A 15078-nucleotide genomic window follows, 5' to 3' on the forward strand; every position below is an offset into this window, starting at 1 on the left:
CATATACTTTATCCTCAAATCGTGCAGAATCACCCCAACTTGATAAATATACTCAAAATTCACACTTCCATGTGCTAGAATTGTTGCTGAGAGCCTGGTGTGTCCCAAAACCGAATATACTGAGGTTTGAGTTTTGCTTTGCCTTTGGAAATCGATTCCATTTCTATGCCTCATTACTGCTAATCATAGTGCCTTTGAACCCACATTATCTATACTGAAAATATGTCAAATTATTATGTATGTTTGTTTTCCGTTTTAGTGACATGCTTAAAATCATCTTTGATTACTATCCATTCCTCACTCCACAGCAACCCTTCATTTCCCCATTTTGCTTATACAGTTGAAAAAGTCTTAACCTTTCCCTATTTGATATCAGCTATTTGCTAATCTGCATTTTGTACATCTCAGGTTGATGCTGGGCAATTCTCACTTTGTGTCTGGATTCTGAATCATACTGCAAAGTGCACAGTTTTTAATATAGTTCTTTCTTGCCTTAACACCCTTCTTCTAGGATTTCAGTTTTCTTAGATCCTTTCTAAAATTACCATCTACGCAGTTATATCTTGGAAACTTCCCTAAAGATTCTTTTCTTATCACTCTGATGCTGTTCTCATCTAGTGCTCTTCCATATATATGTGCCTCTTCTTGATACTGGCGTAAACTTCCAGATTTTTTTGTTTAATTTACTTGCAGGTAATTCTTTTTTTTCTTTCTTGTAGTATTCAGCTACAATCCTTACTTGGACACTAGTTCCAGATTTTGACTGTTTTTCCTGCCACGTTCTTCTCTACGTTTCCCAGTGCAGGTTGTCTAATCTTCATTTCTATTTCCCTCTCTCAATAATTATTTTCTTCTGGTTTATTTTTCTGACTACCTACTTGTTTGGATCTCCACATTGTACTCTGTTGTGAGGCAAGGTTTACAACACTCTAATTGTCCATTCAATTTCCTCCTGTCTATCGTATAACATGCTTTCAAACACCACTCTGAGCTCCACTGTCATTTCTCCTATGTCTCTCACTCTTGAATCTTCTTTCCCATAAGCTCTGTTAGTCATTATTTAAAAAATGAACAGCTTTGGTCTACCACTGTTCTTGCTTGCATTAGCTTTCACATACTCTACTCTTCCTTATGTGGTCTTCACAACTTCTTGAAATCTCAACAGCATCTTATGTCCCCACATTTAAAGAAAAGAGAAAAGAACAAATCCCAAACTTTTTCCCCCTTTGCAAACTCATATGCAACTCCTTTGTTCTCCTCCAGTTCAACTCCCACAAATTACTACACAAACTAGATGTCCCATTCTTTAATCAACAAGAGAGTTCTTGAAAGAAATGAAGTGAAATAGAACCTAAGTGTCCTGAGGAAAACTGCAAATCTTTGCACTGCTGGGTCTCCTGTGCAAAAAGCAACCAGAGCAAAGAAACATAAACAAGTGATCAAGGGTAGCCAGTCTTTTTCACACTCCCACACACCCATTTCTTATTCCATCTTTTTAAAAAAGATTTGTGCCGAACAGAAAGTTATACATACATAATAAAACTCCACTGTAATTGTGTTCACTGTATTGAAAAAAAAATAGGCAATTAAGAAAACAATAAAGCAAAATTCTGATGACACAACCTCATTTAATTGAAGCAGGGGGAAGGTCTCAAGTGTTCACAGAACACCTTAGAAATATAATAATGTGACCAATATTCAAATGAAAATACAAAAAACTCAATAGAGCATTGTGTGTAACAATACATTTCAATATCCCACACATTAATTAGAATTCTTCCTTCAAGCTATGTTATGTAACTGAATCAAACCACCAGGAAATAACCAAATTGAAGCTGGATATTTAATTGTTTATAATCTGGCAAAAGAGGCATTTGGACATTTGAGGTTATTCACTTCATCAGAAGAGACACTTAAGCTCTTTTTTCTAAAGTATTGTGTTTTGTTCTAAATTGATTGCAAAGGTAAAAATATAAAAAAGGAAAAATATTAGTTCCAGCCGAAATATCTTTCATATTTATTGTGTGCCACACAGGTAATTATTTACAGAGGGCAGAAAAGAGATGAGCAATGGAAAAATATATAGATTAAGATGATTAATTTTTATTTTCATTATTTTATCCATGGTTGATAAAATTCCTTCCCAAGGAAAAACACATCCCCTCACCACATTAGATATAAGTTCTGTAAAAACGTGTTTTCCATTATTCCATACCATTTTTGCTTGCCGTTAATATTCCAGAATAATGCTAGACTGACATTTTCACTAACCTATGGCCTATCAAGAAAAAAGGGTGAGGAGGGGCAGGGAAACCCCTAAGCATTGCTGGACCAGATTCATGACGGGGAGGCAGAGAGAAGGGGTATTAGACTGGAGAGATGTAACTTCCTCTGGACATTTATACTATTACTGTACGGTAAAGCCTCAAATCCCAAGCTTTGAGATTGGAAAAATGCACACTTCAGAATGCCACATAAACAGTACAAATTGCCTTTCAGGACTATTTAAAATTACCACATGTTCTTCCTATATTTAATTATGTTATAAACAACAGCAACTATGAAATCATTATGGAATGCTTTTTGCCCACATTATCAAAGGAAAGCAAAGAATATACAGTCATGAAAACATGAAAAATTTGAGGAGGAGTTGTGCTTTTGCCACATAGCAGTGATCATCAATGAATGTCAATAATCAATGGTTTTAATCAGCCACGTTTGTCACATGGTAGATATATTCTCTCTCGTGCACGCACACATACACATTCTCTGGGTGTATGCATATACCATGTATGCGGTATATACAGCATAGTATGGTTAGGTAAAGTAAAATAGGTATTAAATAAGTATTTTCAATATGAACTGGAAAAATTGTTGGCTTTTTGAGTGGAGGAGAATAATGTATAAAGATTCAGAAATTTTCTAAAATTAAATGAATCGTACAGTAAGTCTCTTCAAATGCAAATTTCTCATTTTCTTTCATACAAGGCTATGAAAATGGTACATTCACTGTCTCATGAACAAACCTGAAAGGTCAAAGTAAAAGTCTGGTTATTAATTACTGAAAGGTTAATGCAATAATTTGACATTGCATCTGTTGAAAGCCACTTCTAGGAGGTATTTTAGATAACACAGTGCCCTTTATAAATCTAATCCACTGTTTTCTTTGGGTCTGAAATATGAAGCTTACTCACTGTAAGCTTATAACTGTAATTTATCCCTGTGCTGATGGCAGGTGGAGCTCTATGCCAAAGACATTTAAAAAAAAAAAAAAAAAAGGACCCTGACAAAAACCACAGTGCAGGCATGTCAAAACAAGAGTCTAAAATGATTAAAGATACATAGGACAAAAACAGCAGTCTGAAAAACACATCTTATTGCAATCCTCTAGGACTTCAGGTTCCTAATGAAGGATTGATGGAACTGGCATTCAAAGCTATAAGAAATCTAGGGGTAGAAGGGAGATCACAAATGACCAAAATGAAAATACATATTAAAGTAGGGTGAGTATATAAGATAGATAGATTTTAACAAAACTACATGGAAAAGGCATTGCAAACAGGCACTGATTTTGCAAAACTAAATGTGATATAATATTGGATCGGAGAATATCTGTATGTTTTTCTAACACGTGGTTGTTTTAAAACATTGTCCCCAAATGGTTTTTGGGATAGAGCTTGTTTATGCAGTTCCTTCTCTTCTTCTTTTATAAGAGCAAATAAAATCTAGTTTCTATACCCCCATAAAACAATTTAAAGGCAGAAGCATCTTTCTTTCATATTCTAATCTGGAACCTGGAAAGTCCACAACTTCCTCTTAACAAATCTGTTTTGCATTGAATACAAAAATAGAGACCACTCACTGGTATTCTTCAATACTCCTCCAAGACTGCTGTTCCTCTACTCATTACTGGTCTCCATTTGAGTGGATCTCAAAAGAACCTTTCAAAGCATTCCCAAGGAAAATAAAATCCCTTGCACTGATAATTGCCTGTTAGCCTCTAGGTCCCATCCCAAGTTTTCACAGTATGGAGATACTGCAGACTTCCAGTACATACCAAAAGGCCTCAAGGAAAAGCTCTTTATTTCAATTGTGCTTAGAATAATCCTTCTTTTCCTGACTTCAGAGGTAGCTCCAGACAGAAAACACTGACTGTGTGTAGCATTGCCAGACAGTACGATCTACTGTCAAGAAGAGACTCAGATTTCACAACTTGACTAATTTCAGCAAGGCACACTTCTGTTTCTCTGGGATAAAAATGGAAAGTTACTCATATTTGAAAAGTGGATTATAAACACAGGGTAGTGTATTTGTTATGCAGAAGTAGCCACTCCTAGAAATTCAATCTTTACTCTTTTTTTTTTTTTTTTTTGGGGGGGGGGCAGGAAGAAAGAGAGAAATGTAGCAAAGAAAAGTATTCCTTGCAGAAATGAAAAAAACATCAATAATAAACTCATTTTTGAGACGTTCAATGAACTTTTGTCAATTCTGACATTGACTTTTTGTAGAGAACAAAAAAAATAAAGGAGTATCTGGGCTCACCACCTAAAAAAAGTTTTAAACATGAGCTCAGTTAGACTCTGAAATAAGTTCACAGGAAAAAACAACAAAAGCCATATCATTTGACTAATTTAAAACTGCTTCTCAGAACACAGGAGAATACTTCAAGAATTATGAACAGAGAATTGGACTATAATAGACAGAGGGTTTTTTTTTCTAAATGCAAGGATTTTATGTAATGATTTATTATTTGCTAAGTGCTGTGAAGTCTGGAGCTTGAATACGTAAGCAATACATACAAATCCGCACACATACATGCAACCCTTACCTTAGCCAGAGGCTTAGATTTGGTGTTATTCAATTTTGTATCTTGAAGTTCAAATGCTTTCCTCCCTCCAAAGGACCAGCCACCATATCTGGTAATAGAAAATAAAGTAATAACAGGTTACCTGCCTTAAGCTTAGCAGTCTTTTCTTGCAATGGTAAAGTGGTAATATCTACATTAATGCTTTATTTTTCAACTGAAAGTAAAACTTCAGCCCTCACAAAACTTTTCTCTGTTAAAAAGGAGGAGCTCAATATACTCTTGAATCAGGTGAGCATTATTGCTCTTTTCCAGCAAAGGGATTCCCTCAGATAAGAATTTTTCCTTTCTGAAAGCTGAAATCCCTGAGCAACAGGTGGGTTTGTGAGCGAGGTATTACTGACTTTCAGAAACATCTTAGCTTGATTTCTTCCTGCTCCACTCATATTCTAGCTCAAATCTTTCATCCTAAGATGTTTACCTCTATTTTTATCAAATCAGATACACTTTTTTTTTTAATGCATAAACGTCTAACACTTTCTTCTCCTTGATAAAATCATACTCTGTCTAGTATTTGCATTTATGTCAAAGGCAGTGGTTAAGCTGTAAATGCATGTAAGTCAACCTCAAAGCCCCAAAATACAGCAGTTTATAACCTCTGTGGCTGGTATCACAGATTATGAAGTCTTGCCAGGGGGATACCAGCCCTTTTAGTTCAAAGAAAAGATTAATTGGAGCATATCCATCTCTATTTGATTGAGTTTTTGAGGAATGGAAACTATACTGTTGATCTGATTTGCACATGCATATACATTTTCTTTCTCTGAGATGCTGAAATAACTCGCTGTGTGGCAAGAAGAGCCAGGGTATCCCTACAGGCAATTATCATGCAACTGCTGGAGGAAGCTCTGAGAAGTGACCATGGAGGGGGTTCCATGCTACCTTAGCCTGACTCTATGCCTTGATAACAATCAACAGATAAAGGCAACTACCCCTTATATTCTCAGTGATGTAGGTCTATGCTTTGGATCAGGAAGGACTGTGGGTTTTGTACAAAAAGGACAAACAAAGGTCAGATACTTTAAGGTTACCTTGCTTTATTGGAAGGCCTCACTAAATATTCTTCCACAAGGAACCCTGACAGATTATACAAAATATGTCCTTTCTTATTCTTCACATAGGGAGCAGAGGTACTGAAACTTGGACACATCTGAAAAACAGTATACATAAAATTTAAAAAGCATTCTTAAAAATCAGCAGCACTACATTTAGCCCTATTTTTTCATTTTTAGGTAGATTTTACAGGATTGCTTTTCAACTGGATTTGCTGGATTTTCTCAGCTTTTATAACTTTTCAATAAATTATGTATGGTTTTATGTTTATAAGGCATCTCAAATAATTGTGTTACCTACATATTAGAACCACATTTGATTTCTCTTGTAACCCTGTCAGTCAGTTTTGTTTTGAAAACATCAAAACCTGCATATAAGTTTAGAAAGGTTTACAACAATGAAAAAGGCAAGACTGCTATTCACTTGTTGTGCTGGAGAAGAAACACAAAAAAGGCACCAGATGAATATGAAATGAAAATAAAATTCTAATTAATGCAATATGTTTCTAAAAATCTCATTGATGGACTGCAGAGAAGAATAAAGGAAGATGTTTTCTAAGAGTCAGTGGGATATTCTAACAAGCAAAGAAAAGGAGACCGATATTATGATCACATATCTCAGAAGCCTTATAAAGTACATTATGTATATAAACTGAAAAATTTTAATGCTTATTTGACATTTCAACCCTACACAAATTAAAATTAACTCTCAGAGATTCTGGTTTTCCATAGCTCACAAATACAGGTTCTGCCTCCACTGTCAAGTGACTTCTCTCCTTTGAGCTTTCATGGTTAATGAGCCTCTCCCTGTGTGAGTTCCCATTCCCATTTTATTTAAGCTTCTCATATTTTAAGTATAAGTCTCACCAGCATCAGAGGCAAATTTGTTCCTTGCCCAGCAAAGTAAAAAATTAGTTTTCTCCTTCCACTTTTCCCAAAACTATATTGCTATATTTCAGATGCAATTCTAAATATTTATATCTTTATGAAGGAGAGAACTTATTTGATAGAATGGTCCCATCCAGGGAAATATTTTGGTCACTTCAGACACAGTTTTACATTCTTGTTTATTACTCAACCTCAGAGCAAGTCAGCAGGAAAACTCACTAGTCAAGAAGGTCAGAAATTCAAAATCCTTTCTTTCCTCAAAGGCTGTTTTATTTTCAAATACAGAATCCAAATCAAAACCAAATTCCAACAATTAAATCTGATTCACATATAGATTCCCTGGTAGCGTCTATCAGCCAGGATCACCTGCCCTTCCCTTTTGAAAGTAGGTGGTCTTCCAGATATTATGGAAGTGTTATGTTTTAACCTTGTGTCCTGATTTTGGCTGGGATAGAGTTAATTTTCTTCCTAGTAGCTGGTATAGTGCTGTGTTTTGGATTTAGTATGGGAATAATGTTGAAAACACACTGGTTTAGTGGTTGCTAAGTAATGTTTACACTAGTCAAGGACTTTTCAGCTTCCCCTGCTCTGCCAGGTGCACAAGAAGCTGGGAGGGGGAACAGCCAAGAGAGTTGATCCAACCTGACCAAAGGGCTATTCCATACCATATGACATCATGCTCAGTATATAAACTGGGGGGAGCTGGCTGGGGAGGCAGCGATCGCAGCTCGGGGATGGGCTGGGCATCGGTTGGTGCGTGGTGAGAGGTCGCATCACTTGGTTTTTTCCCCTGTGTTTTGCTTCTCTCTCTCTCTCATTGTTTTACTTTTCATTACAATTATTTTTTTTTCTCTTTTTCCCAGTTACTAAACTGGGCTTATCTCAACCCATGTGTTTTCTCACTTTTGCTCTTCCAATTCCTTCCCCCATCCCACCAGAGGATGAGCGAGCGGCTGTGTGGTGCTTAGTTGCCGACTTAAGCTAAACCACAACACCTTGTTTTACATGAGTTTTTTTGTAAGCAAAGTCCTATAACATATTTAAAGCAAAGTTGCATCTGCTGAGATTAGTTCAGCCATCTCTGATTCCTGTTATTTCATATAAAACTATAGCCATTTCTAGTGCATATATATATATACAGACACGCACATATGTATACACCAAAATTGTGCAAGCTCTTTCCCTGAAGACTTCAGAACACGTAGCTCAAACATTAGATGAAACAGAAGAAAATCTCTAATCATAACAAAGCCAGTGCTCTGAAAGTTTATTTCCTCATCCCTTTCTCTAGCCCTTCAAAAAGAAGAATCAAGGTATTAGATGTAATAGACACGCATAATTTTTACATACATAAGTAAATATAAAATGACATACCTTTTGTTCAGCCACACATCCACATGAATCCTGGGGTGACGTAGATTCCATCTGCCAACATGAATTATTTTTTCTAATGGGAATAAACATAACAATAGGAACAACCATTAAATGAAAGGAATGTATTACTTAACAGAAGAAATCCACAGAGTAACGAGCAGATTTGGCATCTTGAACACCTTGTTAGCATTTATCACAGTGGCAGCTGTGTCTAAAGCTACATCAATTTTACTCATTTGTATCAAAGTGGATTCACTAAAAATATTTATATAAGTAAAGCAGCAAATGAGCTGCACGCCTTGGATTTGCAGCAATAAAATAAGTAAAACATGGTCACAACTCTGCATTCCTAAATTTGGAAATCTGGAATGCTTCCTAACAAATATTGTAATTATTGTCTAACCTTCATTCATATGGACACCAGACTTGATCAAAATCCTCCTGAAATTAATCAGAAAGCTGTCACTGACTTTTAAGGGATTTGGAGCAGACCTTTAACAATGAAGCCTACTTACGTACTTTACCTGGATGCCAGCTTCTTCATCAGAACAGATTTGTCATTAATCTCATGCTGCAATAAAAGCTTAAGATAGTCCACATGACACAGGAAAAAAAAATATGGAATTTACAATATTTACAATTTACAGTTAAGGAAGTAGTTACATTATTTACAGTTACCCTTGTTTTGAATGCATGCATGTGTGGTCCCAATCAGAGAAATATCTCAGTAGAATCTGAGAAAGGTTTCCTAGGTTATCATCTTCAGTGCTGTTCAAAGTGTGCCGGGGGGGGGGAGAAAAAAGAAAAAGAAACACAAACATGTTAATATGTCTAGTTCTATTAACTTTCAGGCTCAAGATCCTACATGTTTAGCAAGAAATTAAAGAACTATAAAATCCATGCATAGGAAACATACGAAAACAGCAAAATGATCTCATTTCAAAAACTATATGTGAACATGTAAAGAAAATTCAATACAATTATGGCTAAACAAATCTCAACATGTCCCCATGGCCATCTTTCTCTTTATAAACATACATTCCTAACAGTTAGCATGGTTTAATTGTTTTTATGTTTCATTTATAAATTTAAAGAGCATCACATTATGTTTATAAAGATATCTGGATATTTGTCCAGTAGAAAAAGTGATCTGTATGTGATATACACTCAATACAGAATAGTTCAGAGCTGAGCTATAGATACTGTACATTAAAAAGTAATAAATAAATAAATAAATCTAGCTGGTTTCAAAGCTGAGCATATAGAAACTAGAGGCTGAGTAAGAAGGGCACCAGGCTTTGTTAATATTGTGTGACACTTTCCGACCTGATAATTATTTTGAGAAAATGGCTTCAGACCTAAGCAATTAGTTAAAATGAAGCATGCAAAGGCTTGTTTAAATACACTTGTGCATTTACATATAAATGGCCATGACTGGTATTGGAGCAGATTACCCAGTTCAAACTGCTCCAAAGTCTTTGCCCTTTCCTCCAGACAATCCTTTGCACAATGCTTTTCTAATTTCATCTCTCCCTCATAATAATCTATAAAAATGTACTAAACGTGCAAAATAAACAGCTATTGTAAAAAGTAACCTATTATTCTTCCTAGAATGCAAATAGGCTTTAAAATATGAGAACTCAAGGGTAAAAGTCCCAGAACCCTGGATATTGATGATGATGGATGAACCCTTTACCTAAAAAAGGATTCTACATTGTCATAAAGTCTTGGTGTCAGCTTGAGAGAAGGATAATCAATAGCCAGCGGCTTCACACTAAACAAGGCCATTGCCAGTGCAACAAAGAGGACAGGCAGCAGCACATTTGACAGAATTCCTCTCCAGTCTCGCCTAGTGTGGTAAAACCTCTTCATCAGAAGGGCAACAATCTGTGTGAGAACAAGACGGGCTCCACACACACTTGAGGCCCCCGTAAGTGAGATATCTGAGTGAGACAAAAAAAAAAACAACCCTCTTGACACACAAGGAAAATCAAATTAAACTTTCATGCGCTACATTTTCAAATATAGAACATAATAGTCTTTTTGATAGAAAAAGCAAAACTACATAAATCTACAATATTCTCCTGGATGGAATAGTATAATCCCCCCCACTATAACTAATTAACTCTTCCTATAAGGGAAAACAGATATTCAGCTAACACATTATCTCTACAGCCCCCTGTACACAGCTAAAGGAGTACTGAATACCTGTTTTCCCATGGTCCTCGCACTGGTGCAACCATTCCTTGTGCGTTGCCACCTTTGCTCCTAGACAAATGACTATGACAAACATGGCCTGTATTAGCACTAAGGTTTTGATCCACCTTGACTGAAATCAGTGGCAACTATTCCAAAGGGATTTCAATGGGACGTTTTCAGAGTATGTAATAGAGCATCATAGATGCTAGAGACGTAGATCCTCATAAAAGCATTCCCTTAATTTCTCTGCTCATATGGGACTGACAAGATTTTCTAATGTGTTAGTCAATACAGTTTTCATAATCCCAGCTCATGGGCTGTTCCTCACCTTCCCATGGGAGTGTGCCCATAGATTATTAACATCTCACCAATCAGATATTTTCCTGATAGACTCTCTCTTTATTTCATTTTATTGTTCTTTGTTAGACGCTTGTGAATGAAACCAGTCACTTTGCCTCCATTTTAGACCCTAATGCCTCCTAGGTACGTGCAGGCTATTACCATCTTCTCTTGTGGCCTTGCCAGACTGAACATACTTCAGTCTCTTTTCTTCCTTATAGCATAGCAGTGTGTGGTAGATTTACTACCACAGGTATTTGCACTGTAGCAAGACTGAATAGCTCAAAGACATACTATATTTTATGATCGCTTGTGATTTGTCTCTTACTACCTTCCCTTCTATATATTGAGACCACTCTAAGCAGCATTTCCATGTTACATTTTAACAGCTACTTGTATGGGAGCTTTCAAGTAGCCTCAAATTAATTGTCCTCTACTGAGCACAGGTTTTTTTTCTGGTTTACTATAACTTTAATCCCAGAAGAGAGAGCTGTGGGACAAATGGGGGGAAAAAATAATCTGAAAAAGAAGCTGAACTTCTGACAGGGTGGCCATCAAGCAGAACAGCTCAAATTCTGGACTCTACAACTGGAATGTGAATTATAAACTTATGGTTTCTTATATTAAAAATTATGTGTATTTTGTCGTGAAAAGTTATAAGCAAGTATACACATTGTGGGAGATTGTGGCTTTTAGGGTTTGGGCCTACACAAAAGGAGGAAGTCAGGTGAGATAGGGCTTCACGATGACACAGAATACCTCATGTGGACTTCTCAAGGCTAAGACTTTTGGAAAAAGATAAACTTCACATCCACCTCCAAGAAGAGCAAAAAGGAGGATCCAGGTAAATACAGGCTAATCTTCCTCAGTCCCTGGGAAGGTTACAGACCAAATCCTCCAGGAAACAACACCCAGGTTATGAAAAACAAGAAATGACTGGAAATAGACAACATGGACTTGGTAAGGTTGAACCGTACCACCTGAGAACTTGCCATGAATACAGGACTGGTTTGGTGAATGAAGGAAGGGCTGTGGATGCTGTTTACTTTGACTTAACTAAGCCTGTGACATGGTGTCCCACAATGTCCTTAGAGCAAATGGGGTGAGGAGGACTACAAGGATCACTGGCTGGACTGCCAGGCACCACACTGTGGGCTGTGAGCAGCGGTATTGGGTCCAACTGAGGAGCAGTTGGTTACTAGGGTTGTACCTCAGGGGCGATGATGAGGAAAACACTGACTAACAGTACTTGTTAACACACACACGTGTGCACACCTGCACCTGGAGGGGATCCGCACTGTTTGGAGGCATCTGTGGGTCAGGTACTGGGGACAAGGAGAACCTCCTGGCAGCAGGAGCAGCTCTCCAGTAGCACCCAGGGACCCCATTGGCACGAGGGAGCAAAGTCTCTGCTCATGGAAAGGACAAGAAGCAACAGACACCAGCTGGAACATGGGAAATTCTGACAATATATCAGGAAAAAAACATTTCACTGTGAGGGTGACAACCAAAACTCAAAAACAGTCTGGACAAGGCACCGAGTAACCTGCTCTTACTTGACCCGCTTGACCTGCTCTTCCAACCTTAATATTGTCTGAATCTATCAGATTCCAGTTAAGTCTAAGTAATTAATTTTGGTTTTATTTCTGGGGAAAAAAAATTCCAGTATTTATTCTTTTAATTCTGCAACTGAGTGACATTTCTTTTTTCCCCAGAAAATCCCACAGAACAGAAATTCTGTCTTTAAGCAGTTCTAATCACAGCCATAACTTGCTAATTTGACAGCTAACACAAATGGGATTTAGGATTTTTGATCTCTGTGGAGAGAAAAAGTAGCTACAAAATTCAGATCCTGGTTCAGCATTCAAGCTGAACCAAGCAAGAATGGATATATTTTGGTCTTGGAACCTGTTTTTTCTACAAATTGGGCTAGTAGAAGATGACAATCTTAGTAAAAGAAGAATTTTTTAAAGCAAATTTCTTATGAATGTTTTCAGCACTTTGAATTATTATGGTAAGGCTTTCAATAGTTGACTCAATACAGAAATTGAGACACTTGGAAACAGAACAATTTCAAGGGATGAGTGTTTTTAGAATAAAACATATCCTGTAAGTATTTCCAGCTAAGCATCCCTGAAATTGTAAAATATACCATCTCTCATTTATCAAAGTAGCGAAATGCTGGAGCATAGAATGAGATATTTGCCATAGTCTCAGACCTGTTCGTAGACTATAAGCATGAAATGTGAGTGAAAGATGCTTCAAAATATTTGCCCCTTTGAATCTCTGAAAGAGGACTATGACAGCTACTTTCTGGGAGCAGAAAGGGAAATCAAAGCTGCCATTCATTCTTTTTTCTTGACAAATGGAGCAGAAAGAAATGATAACAAATTAATTCAGATTGCAATAGGAAGAGAAACTGTCATCCTGAATAAAAATAATTTTCTATTTTGTCCAATATCCTGACTCTTACTCAATATTTCTAATGCTGGCCAGCCAAGATACATCACAGGAAGATGCAATAAACCATTATATTAAAAGTATATGTTTGCCTCAGGCACTTCTTCTTTTTAAAATGATTTGTCTTTTCTAAAAAAGCGTATGTTTATTAATTAAAATTCTTATTGAGAAAGGTGCCAAATGTCTTTCTGAATCATCTTAAATTTCTGTCTTTGTGACCTTGAATTCTGTCATTCTTTTGTGTTTCAGGTAAAAACCAGAAATGTTGTTTATCTGTTTTGAATTTATTCTATTTGATGGTACTGGATATGCTCTTAAATCTTGTTTTAGGTTATAGAAGTTTCCAATCTATCTTCTGCATAAATAATCTCAACCTTTCAGTCTCCTCTTATAAAAATCTTTATAGTCATAATCACCCTCACCACTTGCCTCAAGTCCCCTTATATTACCACTGTATCAGTCTCAAGATATATTGTGTTCAACACGGCTGCCTAGCAGATGTGGAAACACTACTGATTTATACAACAGCATTATACATTCTTGTACTGATCTGCTTGTCTTCTTTATGCATCATACCATTTTGTCTGACTGAAGCCACACTGTGAAAAGTAGCCTGCATCGGGCTTTCCATAATTGACTCAATATGGCTTTCAAGATTCCCAAAGTATTAAAAAAAAATAATTAAAAAAAGCTAAATACGATTCCTGTGTACACTTGACATTTAACCCTTCATGCTTCTTAATCCTACATGCATAATCTAATTTAATTTTCTTTTAACTAGAGCCTATAAAATTAATTTTTGCTTCATAAAGCTTGTAAGTAATTCACCACCTACATTTGATATGTATGTCAGGAGGCATAAAAGAAGCTCACATTTATCAGAAAACAGTTTCTGATTACCACTGATAATCATAAAGGCTAGAAGACAAGACCAGCTGACCTTTCTGTTATAAAGTCAATTTTTATGCAGAAAGTTTATGGAAATATTCTCATTAATAATTTAGATCATAAAATTAAAAATCTGACCCAACTGTTAGAAGCTGTCTTGCTTGACTTACGATTGCAATTAACTGCAAGAATTGCAATTATGTTCACAATTAAGTTGTACTTTCCAATTCATCTAGACTCTCCTTTGTATTATGGAAAAGATTTTTGCCACTTTCCAATTTATAGAGTTAATATCAGGTACAGGAAAACAGAGCACAAGTCCTAAAATTTGGGAAGCAAGATTTTGAAAATCCTTACCTATAGATTGCTCTAGAATTAGGAGCAGAACCAAATATTGTATGAGTCTCTAACTGGATATTAGATGGTCTTTTTCTGCCCTTTTTTGCACTTCTAGAAAATAATGTAATTCTAAACTTTTTTCATGGCACAATAAAATAAGGCAAAATGGGCTATGCAATGGCTATGTTAACAGCCAGGAGAAGATATTTTCAATTCTGCTTCTGTCATTTTGGCATTTAGACAAGTCATTTAGAGAAGGTCCAGATTTTGGGAAGATAATCCTGGAACTGAAATACCCTGGCAAAACAGTTGAGCTAGCTCACATGAAACTGGTTGCATTTTGAAGCAGTGTGCATTTATTAGCTTATCAGAAGTTCTGTGCCAACAAGTAGTTCTAGGCTAAGCTAGTGATCTGACATTGTTCTGAATTTCAGCATATGTCATGCTGGCATAGAGTTACTGCTAGCCCACCAATCTGTGCACAGCATTCCATTAGAAGGTATAAAAATGTCCTTCATCTTCTTACATATTTGTTTACTCATTATAAAAATGAATATAATATTGATTTTTTTTTTCCAGAAGGATATTGAGGACTGATTTTCATGTAGGGCATTTGAATAAAAGGCACTTCGATGGTGTGAGGTATAAAGGGAATGCCTCTAGTCTATGTTTCAT

General features: G+C 36.4%; 1 protein-coding gene across 1 annotated transcript in view; it reads right to left on the reverse strand.

Moving 5' to 3' along the window:
• Positions 1 to 15078, reverse strand: part of ABCA13 (ATP binding cassette subfamily A member 13) — a 155151-nt gene that overhangs the window by 62259 nt on the left and 77814 nt on the right. Inside the window, exons 26-30 of the mRNA XM_072851592.1 lie at positions 9875 to 10121; positions 8857 to 8946; positions 8191 to 8251; positions 5896 to 6014; positions 4829 to 4916 (exon numbers count right to left, since the gene is read on the reverse strand). Coding sequence (XP_072707693.1) covers positions 4829 to 4916; positions 5896 to 6014; positions 8191 to 8251; positions 8857 to 8946; positions 9875 to 10121 — 605 coding nt within the window. The remainder of the gene's footprint in view (positions 1 to 4828; positions 4917 to 5895; positions 6015 to 8190; positions 8252 to 8856; positions 8947 to 9874; positions 10122 to 15078) is intronic.

Source organism: Ciconia boyciana, chromosome 2 (genome assembly GCF_034638445.1).
Source record: "Ciconia boyciana chromosome 2, ASM3463844v1, whole genome shotgun sequence".
NCBI classification, from domain to species: Eukaryota; Metazoa; Chordata; class Aves; order Ciconiiformes; family Ciconiidae; genus Ciconia; species Ciconia boyciana.